Source organism: Condylura cristata, unplaced genomic scaffold (genome assembly GCF_000260355.1).
Source record: "Condylura cristata isolate star-nosed mole 26May11 unplaced genomic scaffold, ConCri1.0 scaffold00045, whole genome shotgun sequence".
Taxonomy (NCBI): Eukaryota; Metazoa; Chordata; class Mammalia; order Eulipotyphla; family Talpidae; genus Condylura; species Condylura cristata.
The window spans coordinates 2,070-20,687 of NW_004567146.1; the positions used below are offsets into that span (position 1 = coordinate 2,070).

General features: G+C 52.1%; 3 protein-coding genes across 3 annotated transcripts in view; all 3 read left to right on the forward strand.

Moving 5' to 3' along the window:
• The first annotated feature begins 3,057 nt into the window (after nucleotides 1-3,057).
• On the forward strand, nucleotides 3,058-6,009 carry LOC101618239 (granzyme B(G,H)-like). The gene is made up of 5 exons (XM_004694514.2): nucleotides 3,058-3,118; nucleotides 4,080-4,260; nucleotides 4,654-4,789; nucleotides 4,962-5,216; nucleotides 5,838-6,009. Exons 1-5 carry the CDS (start codon nucleotides 3,058-3,060, stop codon nucleotides 5,985-5,987), a joined length of 783 nt encoding a protein of 260 aa, XP_004694571.1. The 3' UTR covers nucleotides 5,988-6,009.
• Nucleotides 6,010-13,042: 7,033 nt separating this feature from the next.
• On the forward strand, nucleotides 13,043-15,409 carry LOC101618484 (granzyme B). Its single transcript, XM_012733985.1, has 4 exons — nucleotides 13,043-13,097; nucleotides 13,823-13,964; nucleotides 14,410-14,545; nucleotides 15,233-15,409. Exons 1-4 carry the CDS (start codon nucleotides 13,043-13,045, stop codon nucleotides 15,407-15,409), a joined length of 510 nt encoding a protein of 169 aa, XP_012589439.1.
• Nucleotides 15,410-16,788: 1,379 nt separating this feature from the next.
• LOC101618714 (granzyme H) overlaps nucleotides 16,789-18,618 on the forward strand; it is a gene marked incomplete at its 3' end in the record, with an annotated part of 3,429 nt that continues 1,599 nt past the window's right edge. The window contains exons 1-2 of the mRNA XM_012733986.1: nucleotides 16,789-16,843; nucleotides 18,390-18,537. Of these exons, the coding sequence (XP_012589440.1) occupies nucleotides 16,789-16,843; nucleotides 18,390-18,537 (203 nt within the window). The remainder of the gene's footprint in view (nucleotides 16,844-18,389; nucleotides 18,538-18,618) is intronic.

An 18,618-nucleotide genomic window follows, 5' to 3' on the forward strand; every position in this document is an offset into this window, starting at 1 on the left:
TCCTAGGAAGCCTGAAGACTGGGAAGCCTCAGTGAGCAAGAAGGCCGGAGGGCTAGAGCGGGTGGGTGAGGAGAGCAGGGCAGGGCCTGGGGAGCATGAAGAGCAGTCCTGCCTGGCTGTGACCCCACCTGGCCTCAGGTCCCTCAGCTTCCTCTGCGACTTGGAGAGGACAGAAATACTGTTTATTGAGAAACAGAACTGGGGTGTCTCTGGGCTGTGAGGGGTGTCAGTGGTGGCTGTAACACTGAGAAGGGAATTCAAGCCAAGGATCAACAACCCAGTTGCCCTGCTCAGCGCTTGGGGAAGAGGGAGCCAATTGCACAAGGACACACGTGGTCAGCCACCCCTCCCCACACGCCTCACCCCTCTCGCTCCCTCCATCAGGTCCTCACCCAGTGGCTTTTCTATTTCCCTTCGTGATCATTTTCAACAATTTGTAGAATTACAAAAATATAAGCAGCCACATAAGCCCACACAAAATTATGTGTACACATGTATACCTGTGCAATACAGACAATCTCTATAATGAATACACACCCCGTGTCCATGTATATGTAAGTGGGAGCACCGAGGGTAGGTACAGACACATGGCGGCAAACAGAGGTCTTGACATGTAGCTCACTGAGGGAAGTTGTGATGCTTCACGAGGGCTTGAGAGCCTCTGCCACAGCCCAGGCCTCGTTAGTGAGCGAGAATGAGGCCCAGAATGAGAATGGAGCCACCTACCTGCACGGGAGCATGGGCCCAACCCCAGGGAAGGTCTGTTCCAACTGGAGAGAACAGCTCACAGCTCTCTCATGCCCACACCCACAAGAACTCAGTCCCCCGAAGATGTGTTTGTGCCTTGGTAGCAATGATTCCCTGAGAGACAGCAGCAGAGGGAATGAACAGCCATTCTGAGAGAACTTCAACTGTGAAAACACTCTCTGCAGCTCACAGAATCTGCCAACTGTGGCTTCTACCACTTCTTAATGTGTATAGAGGAAAGTCTACAGCTTGGCAGTCTGTGTCCTGTGTGTGTGTGTGTGTGTGTGTGTGTGTGCGCGCGTGTGTGTGTGTGTAACCTCCGGCTCATCACTTAAGATCTCTGACTCTTTTTCACTTTTAAATGTGATTAACGATGCCCCTGCAGAAGGTGCGAAATTCAGTAAGATACTAGAAATAAAGATTATATAGAATTGGAGTAGTAAGGTGAGGGTCACTAGGAATGCCTTTGTCCCCCTCATTGCTGACTCTCCCTAGACTGCATATGGTTAAAAACAGCTAACAAATAACAACCCCAAAATTTTGCAGGCAGCCTGGATGCCCACCATGTCCCAGAGCACCCTACACATGCATCAGGTGGGGCTCACTCACCTGGGACGCCTCTGTGCTGGGCCACTGAACAGAGGCCAGGGCGCCTTCCTGGGACAGACCTTTCATGTGGCCTGTTACCCTCTCTGGGCTCACAGACACAGGCTTACTGCCTGCTGCTGTGGTGAGGCAAAGATGGGATTTCTGGGGAAAGGGACCAGCCAGTGCTGACCCCACAGATTCTGCCCCATAATTCCCTACTGGTACTTACAGGTACTGAAGGGGAGAAACAGGAAATTCTCAAAAAATAGTTGGAGAGCTCATCAACACACTTTAAATAGTGTGTAGAACCTTTAGGCAGAAAATTAATACAGAAACCAGGAGTTTGAGCACACTATAAACCAACTGGGCCAGACAAATATATGGCACATTCCCGTCCCAATAATATACACATCTCTCCAGTGCATGTTCTTTCAACAAGTATTCTCCAGGGAAAACCATATGTTGGTAAGGTCATAAAACATCTTTGAGTGAGTTTTAAATGCTTGAAAATCTTCACTCATTTCAATCTCTCACAGACCAACTGTTACATAAGCACCGAGTTGTAGATCCTGGGTCACATAAGATGCAGAGAGAAATTGCCTTTGATCTCACAAACCCAACAACAGAAGTCTCCTCTGGATTCTTAAAAATTTATGTCAATGGCACTACAATATTTCTTTCCTGATTTTTAAAATTTTACTTGCAATTAATTTTTACTTGTTGGGAAATTTTAAAAACCAAACATGATGAAGGGCCTTGATTTCTCCTCGTTCTCAATAAAACTCTTTAGTGTCCTGAGGTGTGTTCCAGCATCTCTCATGCATGTTGTGCCTTGACTGTCCTGTTCTGGGTGAGCCACATCCGGGAACCCTGCCCTGTGTGCTGTGCTGTGTCTGGCTTCCTTCACTAGCTGAACGACATTGAGGTTTACCCAGGGTCAGAGAACACCAACAGGTCTCTCATGCCCAGCATGCTGCCAACCTCACAGGGTACCGGGAACTGAGGAATCTAACATCCTATGAAGAAGCGTCTTCTGCCAGTCTTAGTCATAGGGTTGTGTGGGTCCCACCAAGTGCTCCCCCAGTAGGGAAGACCAGGGCCTGTCAGCTCATGGCCTCAACTTCTAGTGCCACCAGTCAATAAGTACCAAGGTCCTGTCTCTGTAAATGCAAAAGCCAGAGAGATGGGCTCACTGTGCGCATTTGTAATTTTGAAGGGATGTTCAATAACCCTTGGGAGGGAGCCGACGAGGGAGGGCTGCTGTCTGGACCGAGCACCTGCTACTGTCCTGACCCCACAGCCCTCATGCCCACGCCTGCGACTGGCCAGAGCACAGCCTGGGGCCCGATCCTCTGCTGAGAAATGATCCTGTGGGCTCAGCAGCATGGCGATGAAGGCGCCGGGTTCTGTCCCTGGGGCTTCAGTTGTGCGGTTTTGACATCTCTACCGGTCACATCCTGCGCTCCCCACCCTTTGGTGGTTTCCTGTGTGGGCTGGAACAAGTGGTCTTTTCTGAGTCATCAGCTGTGGCTACTGATGTGGCCAGTGTGGATCCTCATACTTACCAGGGATTGTCATGAGCACCGGGTGGGGGCGGGGCAGCCTTCATAGAAAGCCTGGTCGGATGACGCTGCAAACCAGAAAGGCGCCCCAGCTCACGAGCCATCGCACCTCCATCCTCTCTGTCGAAGGACGCCCCAGCCGCTCCACCTGGGCAGCGAGATGCAGCCGCTCCTGCTCCCACTGCTGCTGGCCTGTTTGCTGCCACCCAGAACAGAGGCAGGTGAGTGACCAGCCAGACTCATAGGCCACGGGTCCCCTGCCCCTTCTGCCTATGGGGATCCCCCTGGCAGGACGTTCTGAGCCCCAGCTCCTGTCCCACCTAGACCCCAGGATGGTGTGGACAAGCTGCCAGCAGGGCCAGCAGGCCCAAGGCCCAGGGAGTTGTCCCCCGCCCCACTCCCTCCCCCTGCCCCAGCCAGCCCTGCCTCTGCTGTCTGGAGAGTGTGGCCTCCCTGGAAGTGCCTGCAGAGGGGGAACCTGACCAGGAGAAAACACTAACTCCCCTGCCAAGGGCAGGCTGGGCCTGCCGGGTGGGGGCGAGACAGGGGCTCCCTCCGCATCCCCCAGGAGAGAGGACACAGGACCTGCTGACCACACTGTGCCCAGAAGACACTGCTTTGCCTTTGCTCAGCCCAGGGCCCTCACCCCTCTCTCCAACACTGCTGTCTCCCCAGCTCTTTAGTAGCTCCCCTGTTTTCAAGGCTGAGCCACTGCTAGGCAGGCCCAAGCTTGCCTGGTCTCCAGAGTCCCCAGCACTAGCCCCTGCAGCCCTCATCAGCCCATGGAGTCCTCACTTCATGCCGCCACCAGCACGGGCAGTGGCAGGTGTCAGGCCCAGGGCCCAGGCTACAACACCCAGATCCTGAGGCTGAGCTTGGGCTCTAGAAAGCAGCACTGTCTGGAAGGGCACAGACTCACAAGGCCTCGCCACTAGGGGACAGCAAGCCAGGACAGGAATTTTCCAGAGGCTCTAGCACTCTCTGTCCCACACAGGTGTGCTCACCCCAGCATGGGCGGGAGGCGGAGCCAAGGCTGGCAGCTGGCTCCCCCCTGCAGAGGGGAAGTGGAGCCTTGGGTCTCCCCCTCCTGGCTCAGGCTGTCCAGACCCCCCAACCCCCCCCAGGCTGAGCCATCGGGGTGGGGCTGTGAGTGGTGCTCGAGCAGACCAGATATTTCTTCAGGAGAGATCATCGGGGGACATGAGGCCATTCCCCACTCCAGACCCTACATGGCATTTCTACGGATATCGGTTCAGAACTCTGAGAGCTGGTTTGGTGAGAAATTGCCATTTAAGACCAATAAGTGTGGAGGTTTCCTGGTCCGAGAGGACTTCGTGCTGACAGCCGCTCACTGTAACGGGAGGTGAGGAGCAGCGGGGCCCACCCTCCTGAGAGCCCTACCTCTCCCTGAGGCCCCCAGCTCCTAGGAGTGCATGTGCCAGAAGTGTCCCCAGAGGTGAGACAGGCACAGGCAGCTGAGGCGAGGGGCAGGGCAGCGCAGTGGTGGCTGCAGGGAAGAGAGAGCTCAGCCCTGTGGCTTCAATGCTGCCCTGCTTTGCATCAGATGCAGGCTACTGGATACCCGTGTCCCTGGTCACCGTCCCTGGGGTCCATGGCGCACTCACCAAGGGCTCTAGAGTCAGAGGGCGCAGAGGGCTGAGTCCTGAGGCTTCTGTTGCCTTGATTCCCCCTCAGCTGCAGCCCTCCTCCCTGCCTGACTGTGTCTATGTGACCTCTCCCTCTGCTCTGTGTGCAGGGCAATCACGGTCATCCTCGGGGCCCACGACATCTCCAAGAAGGAGAGGACCCAGCAGGTCATCCCTGTGAAGAGAGCCATCCCCCACCCAGACTACAATAATAAGACCTTCGCCAATGACATCATGTTGCTGCAGGTGCGATAATCCCCTGCTGCTCCTGTCTCGGGGTACTCATGGCTTCCCCTCCTCCTATCCTGGCTCTCTGACCAGTCCCAGTGGCTCATGGGAGAGAAAGACAGCACCACCCCATGAATGTGTCCAGGCACAGAGGTCACTAGATGATCTGGCCTTTGCCCTTCCCCTTTAGCTGCAGAGGAAGGCCAAGAAAAACCCAGCTGTGAAGCCCCTCAGTCTGCCCAGGCGCAGCGACCAGCTGAAGCCAGGGCAGGTGTGCAGTGTGGCCGGCTGGGGGAAAAACCAGCAGAGGATATTGCCAGACACGCTGCAGGAGGTCAATCTAACCATCCAGGCAGATGAAACGTGCAAGCAACTTTATTCAAAATATGAAATCACCAGTCAGCTGTGTGCTGGGGACCCAAAGAAAAATAGGGCTTCCTTTCAGGTAAGACAGAGCCTAGCTTTTTGGGGGGAGAAGGCTGTTTGGGGAAGATTCTGAGCATAAAGGCCCAAGCATTGGGGAACTCCTCCACCCTCTAGGCACTAATCTTTCTTCCTGGGAAAAGAAGGAGTAACACCAGCCTGGGGAGCATCTAGGGGCTTCTGTGAGTCTCTTGGGGCCTGAAGTGAATGCAAACATGGTGACCCTCCCAGGGTCCTGGAGGATGGATTTGCAGCACCTGCCCTCTCAGGCCAGAAGGTCAAAGGCAGTGCTCCCTGGTATCCACCTTGCTAGTGGTTAAAACCACCTTGTTCCCCAGAGCCGAGACCACTGGGTGAGTGGGCTTTCCCTCCAAATGAGTGTCAGCCCTCGCTGCCTGCGACCTCAGCAGACAGGGACACACACCTCAGCAACTTTGTGGGCTGTGGGTCCAGGACCCGCAGGAGGGAGCCCCCACCTGGTGAAGTGAAGCGGTGACCATGTTCAGGGTGGGCGCGTGGCAGTGAGGAACCCACAGGGGTGCTCCCCGCCACCTCCTCATGGAGGCCTCTTCTCCGAGAGAGGCTTGGGATGCAGAAGGACAAGACAAGAACAACTGGCTCATTCCTCACCCTCTATCTACAGGGGGACTCTGGGGGGCCCTTGGTGTGTAAGAAGAAGGCAATGGGCATCGTCGCCTATGGCTTTAGTAATGGGAAACCGCCACGTGTCTACACCAAAGTCTCAAAATTCCTGCCCTGGATAAAGGAAACCATGAGGAGCCTGAATCTGTAGGCACCAGCCTCATCTCACGCTGTTCCAGAATCGCCTACAGCTGAATAAACATCTCTGAGCTGAGCAGGCACTGCTGGTTTATTTATTCACCCTCACTCACAGGCACAACTCTGCTCAGAAAGCAGTGTCACAATTACCTGTTCTCTGCTCCCTCAGCCACCTCCCACCTCTGCCTAGCCCCATGAAAAACTGCCACCCAGCTCTTACATACCTCTGCCTCTCCAGCATCTGCCCTCTGCACAGCACCTTAAAGTTGCTCACAGCCACTACAGCATGAGTTCGATCCCCAGCCAGGGCGTGACTCACACGGCGCGGCAGACCTCTCCTGTCCCAACCACAGCTCCCCCTCAGCAGTCTATTTCAGTCCATCTGCCTGTTCTGCTCGCCACTCTGCCTCTGATGAATCCTCTCACCCCCTACCTCTGGCCTACACCCCATTTCTTGTATGCCTACATAACTAAAAATAAGTCTTTAAAAATAAAAAAAAGGGGGGCTCCTCTCTGCACAACTCTGTCCACCAATCAGTGAGCAAATACACATTGAGCACCTACTGAGTGCCAGGCTCTGGGGACACGTAGTGACCATGAACAGGCGCTATCAGTTGAAAGTGCTGAGACTTTCATCCAGAACTTCTGCCCCTCTTGCTCTGTTGACAGCCCCTTCCGGGTTTTGCCACTCCTCTTAATACCGAAGAGGTAGAGACTCTGCATTCTTTTTTAAATATATCTTACTGTGAACCATCAGGTCATTTGCCTGCTCACCTGTTGGATTCTGGGTCTTGTTCTTCTAGATTTCTAGAATTCTCTATATTATATTTAGATTGATTCTTTAATTGTGCTATGACACACTTTTAAAGTTTACTTTTTTAAGAAAAATGCCAGATGGTTTCACGAAAATCAACAAACAACTATAAACCAGAGGCATTCTACGGAGGTGGGGGGGGGGAATAGGATCAATATTGGGGTGGGATCAGCACGCTGGACTATGGTGATGGCACAGGGGTGAATTGGTGGAGGAAAGTTCACAGGGATTACAACTGAGATGAATAAATGCACAAAATGAAAATGATGTAAAATATATATATATATATATATATATTTTTTAAAGATTTATTTATTCGTACAGAACTGGGGTACAGGCCAGAGATGTGGAGGGTGAGAGGATTCACCAGAGGCAGAACGGGGAGCAGAACAGACAGATCGATGAAGTACACTGCTGAGGGGAGCAGCGGGCTGGTCAGGAGAGGTCTGCCACACCATGTGGTCACCTCCGGGGCAGGCGGGAATCGAACTCATGCGGAAGTGGCTTTAGCTTCTAAGTGCTGTGCTTTAACCCGCTGCGCCACCAGGGAGGGCCAATATATATATTTTTAATAATAGTTTACTTTTTAAATAATCAAAATTCATTGATCAGTTTTTTCTTTTATTTAGCATCTTTGCTACAAGGACTCTCCCCACTCTGTTTAGGAAGGCACTTCCCAGCATGTATTTCTAGTACTTGCGGGATTTTACTTTGCATGTTAGTCTCTTATCTACTTGGAATTTATTCTGGTGGCTTATGTGAAATACAACTCCAATTTAATCTCTTAACAAATGATTATGTCATTGTTCCAGTTATTCCACTAAAGTCCATCTTTTCCCTAAATGACCTGAAATCCATCTTATTATAAACGGTATTTCATATACATTTGGGGGTTTATGGATTTTTCTGTTCAGTTTCAGTGTTTTTTCTCTCTCTAGTCATGAGTCAGCAACACTTTTTTTCTTTCTTTTTTTTTAAGATTTATTTGTGCATACAGAACGGGGGTACAGAGGTGCAAGAGCAGTGAGAGAATTCATAAGAGACAGAGTGGGCAGGTTGACTGAAATACACTGAGGGGTGCAGTAGGTGGGTCAGAAGAGGTCTGCAGCACCATGTGGATCACCTCCCCAGGGCAGAATTGAACTCGTGCTGAAGCAGCCAGCCGCGGCTAGCTTTGTAGTGCTGTACTTTAACCAGTTGTGCCACCAGGGAGAGCCCAGCAACACTATTTTCAAAAAGAAGTTTTCTCAGGTATTTTTAAGATTTGATTAGGCTAATCTTCTCTTAGTATTCATTTATGTTCCATAATTTTCTTAATTGTTCTTCCATGTTTATTTTTTATTTTTTTAAAGATTTATTTATTTGTGCATACAGAACTGGGGTACAGGCCAGAGGCTCAGGGGCGGCGAGAAGCTTCACCAGAGACAGAGTGGGGAGCAGAACAGGCAGATCGACGAAGTACACTGCTGAGGGGAGCAGCGGCCGGTCAGGAGAGGTCTGCCGCGTCATGTGGTCACCTCCTGGGCAGGTGGCAATCGAACTCATGCGGAAGTGGTTTCAGCTTCTTAATGCAGTGCTTTAACCCGCTGCACCACCAGGGAGGGCCCTCTTCCATGTTTATTTTAACTTGAATTTAAGAAACTGCCTAGAACATACATGATGCTTGGAGGGGGGAAAAAAGTGTTTTTCTTATTGGAATGATATTGAATTTATGTATTAAATATCATATTGGGGAAAATCGGTACCATTTTGGTGTGGATCCAGCTTTCCAAAAAGCTAAGAACATCTTTTTTATTTCTCAAGTCTGTTTGTGTGGCTTTAGGAGATACTTTTAAAGTTTTCCACATTTTTCCTAAGTACCTTGTCTTTTTTGTCAATTCTTCTAAGAGAATGGGGATCAAGGTATTTCAAACCAACAATATTTTCAATTCCACGACTCTCTCCTCTTTTTCAAGTATGGGGAGATGGATCCTTGGAATAATTTGTTTAGCAAATTACTACAATGATCTCAGAAATACAGTGCAACAGCATGAGAATACTGCCTCGGCCTCTATCATGCATCCCCATGTCGTGTGGCATGGATTTTGTATCAATGCCATCTTACTGATGATCACTGCCCTACCTTGGAAGACAGCCAGTCTCCCATTGTTTCTTTCTTTTGTGTCATTAACCTGTACTTGTGATATATACACAACTCTATCCATCTCAGTAGAACAAAGGCACGTAGCGTGTCCTCCTGCACTACGTCATTAGACTTAAGCAAGAATAACCACATGACCTAAGCAGGCTATAGAAGCCCCTTGTCAAGGTGGGGCTGATGTGGATCCTGCCTCGAACAGAAGTCCTGTCCCTTGGCTCCAGCACTGAGGATCTCTGTATGTAAGTTGACTTCAATGAATGTTAAGTGTGATTAATAGAAATGCCTGCTTCATTCTTCAGATTCAGGTTATCAGTGTGGAGAAACGTACAGCCAGCCACACAACTGGCAAGCCAGTCAGGAGTCTGAGGAGAAGCACATGCAAGACAGAACAAAGCAGGACAGGGAGGTGGTGGTGGTAGAGCTGGGAGTATGGGTGGCCAAGCTCTGTTGTGGGGGGATCCCAGGTGGTCTCTCACCTCTACTTGGGGGAAAGGTAGCTGATATTATAGAGCAGTTTGGACCCATGTGTGATTGTGAGGAAGCTCCAAAGACCCCAGCCAGACTGCTAGAAGCACTCCATGGTAATGTGGGGGGAAGACGCAGCCACAGCATGGCCTGTGCTCTGTGTGTGCCTGAGAGATGCCACAGAAGCTGAGCCAGCGCAAAGGCAGAGCTCCTAACTGTAGGATGACCGGACAAGGAGAGCCAACATTAGAGCCGTTGTTGCAAGGGAAAGACTCCAGAACTTAACATCCCTGAGAGAGAGTGAGGATGACAAATCTGTGGTAAATACTACAGTGCCCACTACTGTCTCTAGGCTGAGTCTCAGCAACACTGGGCTTCTAGAGTACTGTCGTGGGTTTGTCTAATGCTTTTTTCAGTATCCCCTTGGACATCCCAGCCCAAGATGAATTTGCCTTTTCCTGGGATGGAAGATAGTAGGTTTTTCTTACGTTCCCACATGGGTATTTACCACAGTCTAGTGACTAAAGATCTGGAAAGATGGGGAGGGCCTCCCTGGGTTGGTAATAGTTCATTACATGAGTTATGATTACATGATCTGATGTTAACCTGCAGCAATTCTCTGAAGCTGTTACCCAACGCCCGGCCTCAGTTTCCTTCAGCCAATAAAAGGAAACAGAGTTTCAGGAAAAGGAAAGTGGTTTAATTAGTCGACAAGTGAGGAGGGCAGCAGACTCAAGTCTGAAAGACCAATGTCCTGCTCTGTGGCAGGGTGCAGGGCTATTTATACAGGGGAAACAAAACCGGGGAGATAGGCAAGACCAGTCATTTGTAACTGTATCAAAGCTACTGCTAGTGTGCAGGAGTTAACAGAATGGACAGTCCAGTACCAGCAAGATTCAGGAACCAAGACAATCAGTCAATTTCTTGGAAATTGTCTGGTCAAGTAAGACTAAGGTCATGCCAGCCTCCATGATAGATAAAAGCCAGCTTTTCCAGTGCCCGCTACTGTCTCGTTGGCTTATTACTCCACTTCCCTATGTCACCTCTCCCAGGTCTTGCATTCCTTTCACAACTGGTAAAACAGGAGTTGGGTGGGGGCATGTTTATTGTAGCTTTATTTACAGTAGGAAAGACATGGAATCAACCCAAATGCCCAAAAGTAGATGACTGGATTTAAAAGATGCAGTACATATATACAATGGAATATTACTCAGCCATCAAAAAGATAAGCACATGCCTTTTGCAGCAACATGGATGGAACTAGAAGGAATCATGCTTAGTGAAATAAGCCAGAAAGGAAAGGAAAAATTCTGGATGGTTTCACTCATAGCAGGAATATAAAGGACCAGGGGAGAAAATAATAATAATAATCGACAGCTATATACCAGAAACATTTTACAGGGATGGAGTTGGAAACAGGATCACAAATGGGGGCAGGGAGAGTGTATTGGACTATGGTGATGGCACACAGGTGATTTGGTGATGGGAAGGCCACGGGAATTACAACTGATGGGAAAAGGCACAAAATGATGTAAAAATAAACTATTGTATCATTTAAAAAAAAAAAGGTGTTGGGATTAGCCAGCCACAAGAAGCCTTCCCCCAGGCTTAACAGTTATCACAGCAGGTCCAAGTCTTGGGCACATTTTGGGCAGGGAAGGAATGTTAATTGGATGCAGGCAGTCACTCTGATAGGTTTGGATGGGCTGTGACAGCAAGGAAGGTGCATTCTTCTAGGCTTTCTTTTACCTTCCAGAAGGACAGTGAACTTAGATACAGCCCTATTGAGAGACAATTATCAGCGGCACACCTTGTCAATCAACAAATAGAAAATTTGACTGGCACTTGACTGACAAAGGTGAAGAAGATAGATTAGGGCCCTCCTGGTGGTGCAAGAGATTAAGTCACAGCAACTTTAAGCCATAAGCAGCCACTGTGGCACAAGTTCGGTCCCCGGTGACCCACATGGTCAGCAGACCTCTCCTGTCTCACTCACTGCTCCCCTCAGCAGTGTATTGCAATGGATCTGCCTGTTCTGCTCCCCCTTCTGGTGAAACTTCTCCCCGTCTCTGTACCTCTGTACCCCTGTTTGTGTATGCATAATTTTTTTAAATAAATCTTTTTTTAAGAGGGTAGATCAGAAACATGTTTGTGAAACCCATTCTGTGCTCAGAATGGCCCCTAGCAGAAATGGCGGGCAAATTGCCACACAGAAGCACTGAGAACACCAGCTGTCTTTAAGAAGAAAGGCACCACTATTGGATCCGGACCCTGAGGCTCACCTTCAACCCCTAAAGTGATCACTAACACTCAAACTGTATTCTTGGGGATGGGCCCCCTGAGTGAGACCCAGTATCAAGTAGAAGTGGCAGAGGACAATGTGGAGAGCCACTATGTGTGCTCAGATTCAGACATCGCCTGGAAGGAGGCAGGACTGTGGCTGGGGCTTAGACAGATGGGTAGTGCCAGCACCCTGACCACCTGTACACGCACCCAGGGCGTACAGAACTGGGGTACAGGCCAGAGGTGTGGCGGGTGAGAGGATTCACCAGAGACAGAGTGGGGAGCAGAACAAGCAGACCGACTGCTGAGGGGAGCAGTGGGCGGGTCAGGAGAGGTCTGCCACGCCATGTGAGTCAGCTCCCTGGCTGGGGATTGAACTCATGCTGGAATGGCTTCGGAGAGCTTCATAATGTGATGCTTTAACCTATTGCGCCACCAGGGAGAGCACCCCCTTCCTTTTTAATCTGGGCAGAGACTGGCTCCCCAGGCTGTAAATATGGTAGAATAGACACTATATGACTTCAAAGTCTGGGTAGTATAATAGCTCAGTTTCAGTATCTGTCTGACTCACTTTAGGGGGAGTCATGTTGCCAGGAAAGCAGAGCACCCCCATGCAGAGATGACCTGAGAGGCCCTCCTGGAGAGAGGCTCACACCCCCATCCCTGCTGGGCCTGTGTGTGCCAGCCTGCAGGGCCTTGGCCTCCAGGCTTCAAGCCTCTCCTGCAAACACAAGGGAAGATGAGGGGGCTGTCACACTGATCACTGACCAACTGCAGATTTGTGGACAACGTAATGCTGTGTTTTTAACCACTGTTCTTAAGAAAGTAGGCCAAACCCTCTTTAGCTTCCTCCATCCAGGACAGCCAGCCTGTCCATGCCTCTACCCATGGCGCCCTCCATCCTTAGTGATCCCCAATGTTTTTCTTTCCTCCACCAGAAGCAAGGAAATCACCTCTCTTCTACACCCTGGGCTTCCCACAGGAAGAGGTCCCAGCAAGCCAGCCTCCTAACAGCCTAAGAGAGCCAAGGAAATGCATGTGTTCTTGGCTCGATCAGGAGACTCAGGTTTCTGGGACCCAGGGCCCTGTGTATTGACTGAAGCTACATCTCCAATCTCCGCAACTCAAAGCCCGTGGTTACTACACTTGGTGGATGTAGTCAGTCAGCTCTGAGTTAAGAGTGACCAGAGCTTATGTAGTCATTGCTAAGTTCTTATTCCCCTCAGGTCCTTAGGCTGGATGAGACAGCAGTGTGCAGCATTCAGAGAGCCTTAGGTAACAGAGAGCACAACACGAGAGGACACAGTGGTGAGAAGGTAGGAGGAAGGTTCAAGAGCAGCTGAGCCTGGGCCGGCTTCCTGGGGAGATGCAGCCCCTCCCGCTTCTGGTGATCTGTCTTCTGTTCCCCGAGCTGGACGCAGGTAAGTGACGTTCCCACCCGCAGAAGCCCAACCCACTGGTGCAGATGCTGTATTCAGACACACCGTGGCTTCAAGAGACCCATCTCTCTTGAAGACCAGCAAATCAGACACTTAATAAAATCTCAGAAGGAATGGCAGGCAGAAGGCTGTCCTCCATAACAGCCAATGGGCAAATTTCCTTCCCAGGACCTAGCCTTGTTATCTGGAAAGCTGGTTCTTTCTGGAAAGCACATCTAGAAGGTCTGGAGCTGGGATAGAGAAATACAGTAATTCCCCAAGAAAAGGTTTCCATAATTAAAGTAAGGCCTACTAACTTTTTAATTCAGCATCTTAAATCTAGCCTCAGTCTCCACCCCATTCTCTAAGCTTTTGTCATTCCCAATGTAAGGTCCAGGTGGTCCCAGAATTGGCATGTCTCCTTATATACTCTGTTGACTGAGTTAGTCTCAATAGTAATTTGCAGTCACAATGAGAACAGTGGCTTTGGAGTTGGGATGGAGGGTATCCTTGCTCCTCAGAATCCACCAGTACTGCCCCAGCTAACCCTCACCGCAAGGTAACTAGGTATCTTTCCTTCATGCTGCCGTGAGCTTCACTGGGTGTGACTGAGGGTCAGGCTCTACCAGTAAAGATCAAACTCGACTTGACATCTTGTCTCATGTTTTACATATCACAACCCTCCCTTGGTTCCATGCGCAGGGCAAATGAGAGAATTTTTCTTTCAGTGCAAATCATCGATGGCAATGAGTCCAAGCCTCATTCTCGTCCCTACATGGCATTTCTTCGAATGCAATATCCTAATAAAAAGTGTGGGGGGTTTCTGATCCGTGAAGACTTTGTGCTGACCGCAGTTCACTGCTGGGAGAAGTAAGGAGCCACCTCTGGGCCCCACCCCCACGTGGACACCCTCCTGTAGGGGTTGTGGACCTTGGACCCCCTCCCCCCGCCCCCCGTAAACAGCAGCTTCTTCTGAGGACAGGTGTGATTTGAGGAGAGAAACACAGGTCAATGCAAATGGCCGACGGAAGAGAGAAGGAACTGACCAAAGGAAGCGTGCATAGATACGAAGTTTGTGCCCCAGAACCCACTGCTCACATTTGAGAAATTCACAGTTTTGCTTAGACAATAAAACTGTGTGTGTGACTGAGCCCCATGAATCTGCCCTGAGAGATGAGAATGCCAGGAAGCAGAGCGCACAGGGCCCATTCCCCTGTAGGCCCACCCAACTCTGCCTTGCCTGCCCCTCTCGCCCCTCCCCTGCCTGACTCCAGACCTGTATCTCCTGCAACTCCTCCCTCTGCCTTCTACGCAGCTATATCACCATCACCCTGGGGGCCCACGACATCACCAAGACGGAGCCCACCCAGCAGGTCATCCCTGCGATAAAAGCCATCCCCCACCCAGACTACAACCCTGGGACCAGCGCCAACGACATCATGTTGCTGCAGGTAGCGAACCTTTCTGCTGGCCCTGGGCTGTCTGCACCCCCCAGGACTCATTGCCAGCGCCTTCCCAGTTATGACCCTTCAGTGTCCGAGGACCTTGTCCTGTGATTGTCCTGCAGTCTTGGGAGCCAGTAGTAGAATTCTTTCCTTTCGTTCCTGCCAGCTGATGTGGAAGGCCACACTCAACACCTATGTTAGAACCATCATGCTGCCCAAGAGGAGCAAATCGGTGAAGCCAGGAAGGGTGTGCACCGTGGCAGGCTGGGGTGTCTTCAATGTCACTGTCAGGAAAATGTCACATAAACTGCATGAAGTACAACTTAGGATCCAAAAGAACAGTGTTTGCTTCCATGAATACAGATACTACTATTACAACAAAACCATCCAGTTATGTGCTGGGGACCCAGGCACAAGGAAGGCTTCATTTAAGGTAAGATCACAGGCATCCACCATGCCCATCTGTGTACACCAGCTTCTAGGATCCCAGGGCAGTGGGACAGCCATGTCCTGATTGACTCGGCCTCCACCAGCCATCTCCGGTGCTGCTGTCCTTGGGGATAGGAGACTGGCTCAGCTACCCCTGGGCAGAGGCTCCCTGGGACCTGCCCTACCGGAGACCCCAAAGCCAGGACATGGGAGGGTCAAAGCCAACAGATAGCCCAGCTCAGTTTTTCCTCCATCTGCCCACAGGGTGACTCCGGGGGCCCCTTGGTGTGTGACGAGGTGGCTGAGGGGATCGTCTCCTCTGGGCACACAGATGGGAAACCTCCACGTGTCTTCACCAGGATCTCCAGCTTTGTGCCCTGGATAGAAGAAACAATGTCACAGTTCAAACTCCAGGGACCAGGCGGAAGCGCCCGGGACTGATCCATCTGTCTTCTCTGGGAGAGGCTGGAGCAGGCTGGGGGGCTGGGGGCTGCCACGGACTTTATAACTTTCATTTCTCTGTTTCCAAATGCCCTATAGCTTATAGTTTAATAAGTAAATTTTCCTTCTGTTTTTCCACAACCTCTAAATCCGTCCAAAAGAATGTATTCGGAAAGTAGCGTCATTTGAAAGCCTCCACCTCAAAGAAGATCCAAAAGTAAGGGATGCTGAAGTGTGTTTGCACTGACAGAATTTACGCTATGGGAAAGTAAATTCTGGGCATAACAGTAATACATATTCCTCATAGTTGTGAAGGCTCAATATACACAATATGTAAATAAAAACACAAAATTGCTGAGATTACCCAGAGTGATCATCATTCCTGCTCCACGAGCCGCCTCCCACTCTTGTCCTGCGTCTTCAAAAGATGCTGTTCCCTCAGCAGAAGTGGCCTGGCCAGGCTGGCAGCGCCCCACTTCCCCTCCCCGCCGCTCCGTCTTCGAGCCGGTGAGAGTGGCGGCCCTGTCTGGTGGCCCGAGGTCACTGGAGGCGGGGACCTCAGACTCACGTCTCTGGACAGGGTGGACCCAGCTCCCGTGACAGGAGCGCGGCGGGGTCACCTCCCCTCCACTGGCAGCAGTGGCGCCTTCTGCACCCACAAGCACTGTGCCTGGGGGACAGGCTCCCGGCCCAAAGGGCGCTAAGTGACCTAAGCACAAGCCAGCCCGCACCCTGAGGGACCCGGGTGAATCGCTCTGTGCAGCCAGGACCTGAGTTCAACGCTGAGGCTGAGAGAGCCCCTTCCCGCAGAACACCTGGGCTTGGAGAGGGAACGTGAATCTCTAAAAGTAGGAGTCTGGGGTGGTGATGAGACAGGAAATGGGTGCCCGTGGGGTACGGGGTATGTCTGGCTCCACCGCTCACAAGGCAAACCCAGCTCCCCACAGCCTCCAGGACCCCGGCCTAGCCTGGCCCTGGGCACAGGTGCTCAGGCCACTGAAGCCTGGGCAGCTGCTCCCGGCGGCGGGCAGAGCCGGACCTCAGACCCTGGCCCTGCTCCGTGAGGAGCCACTGGTGGTTTCGAAGGCGTGGACACGCCCGCAACCCCACCCCCAATGACCGCAGTGCTCGATGCCACCCAGACCCTCACCATCCTGTCTCCCCTGAGCTCTCACCTGTGACTCAGCAGGCCCTGCACACACAGCGACACTGTCAGCTCTCTCACACCCAACCGAGCGCCCGTGTCATGACACCTAGCAAAACTGAGGTGTGGCTGGGGGAGGCCTGCGAGGTCCCTGGGCCCTCCCCACTTCCTCGGGGGCTTTGGCGTCTGCTGGGAAGAAAGCCCGGCAGCTCTGACCTGGGTCTGCCTCAGAGACATGCAGCCGCTCCTGCTCTTGCTGGCCATTCTTCTGACCCCCAGGGCGGGGACAGGTGAGTGACCACCCCACCCTGGGGCTTGATTCCCCCCACAGGGCCCCGGTCCTCCTGACCGTGCCCACCACGTTCAGGGACTGAGCTCGATTTGGGCCCTGGAACTTTCTGAGCGTCCCCTGGACCCAGGCTAGGAGTCCCAAGCTGCCTCCTGGGGACGGCAGGAAGGAGGCTGTTCCCTCAGAGAGTTTGTGGGTGCGAGTGGTCTCCCTACCTGCAGCATGGGCTGCCATAGAGAGGCCATGGGCCACGGAGCAGCCTCAGAGAGAAAGCATTGAGTCCCAAGCTTCAGGGCAGGGCAGGGCAGGGCAGGGCTGCCAGTGGGGCTGAGGCTGTGGTGGGGCAGTGGCTAGATTCAGCTCAGGGCCTGTTAGCTTTCTCAGGCCTCAGCCCCTCCCTCCTGCCGGGGAGAGGAGCCAGGCTGGCCAGGGCTCAGCAGTGGCCAAATGGCTGCCCGAGAGCACCCTGTGGCCAGCTGCCCGGTCTGTGGTCCGTGCGCCTCCCTGGCCCACCGCCCCCAGGCCCTCAGTGCTCCAGCAACGGGGCTGTGTCCTCCCCGCTGTGGTCTCAGGTCTACCAACACAGCCCACCCGGGTTCGCTAACACTAACCAGGAGCCTTCATGCAGCCAGGAATGTTCCTAAGAAGCTACAAGGTGTGAGGCCCAGTGTGCGGAAATGTAACACCCGAGGGTCCTTGGTGTCTCTTGAGGAAAGAGTTTCACAGAGCTCCAGCGTGAGGGCTGCATTGGTGTTTATCAGCAGGGGCAGGACAGAGCGGGGTGAGAGGCAGCGGGCAGTCCCAGAAGGGGGGGAGCTGCATGAGGCCACGAAGTTTAGGGAGCTTGAGGGTTTTCCTCCAGGTGGATCCCCTGCTCCCATCCCTCGAGCTTCCCACAGGGTCCCCTGTCCTGTCCCATCAGCAGTGCCACATGCACATTCTAGGATTAAGTGGAACTATACCTCCTCCTTCTTTTTGATCCCTAGCTAAAGGGTTTCCCAGGCCTCCCAGATCTACCAGCTCTTAGCTGGTCCTTGAAATGAAATGGCAGGCCCCTTGCACTGGGACTGCAGACATGCCCTGTGCTCCCCCAGTAAGCGTGTGAGCTCTTCTCTGTCCCTAACATGTGGCCATGAGGGTTTTGGAGAATCCAACTACATGAGCTCCTCAGTGGATTATTAGAAAATGCACTCATCGGGGTGATAGCAGGTCAGAGGGCTGGGGAGACTCAGTGAGAAAGAAGGCCGCAGGAGGCCCCCATGCCTAGGCTTGGGCTGCTGCCTTGAAGACATGTGTCTGTGCCAGAGCCAGAAATTGAGCACTTCCCATTCCCCCCAGGACCCCCAATATTCGCAGAGAGGGATTCTGAGACTTGAAGTTCAGAAAAGGTTATGGTGCCCCTAGAACTTAGAGTATCGACCCAGTCCGCAGACCCTGGATGACCTATCCCAATCGCCACCTTATGAAGCCTTTCTCCTGACCACAGCCCCGCACCCCCTTCCCCCACCCCCGCGCCCCAGTCATCCATCTTCCTTCTTTTCTTTCAGAAGAGATCATCGGGGGCCACGAGGCCAAGGCCAACTCCCGCCCCTACATGGCATTTGTTGAGTCTGTGACTGAGGGACGCAAGATGAGGTGCGGAGGGGTCCTCGTGCAGAAAGACTTTGTTCTAACGGCTGCTCACTGCCTGAAAAGGTGAGGGGTCGCCGCCACCCGAGGTTCCTACAGGGTCCCCTGTCCTCTTCTGTAGGCTCCAGCCCAGGGGAGCTGCCCACA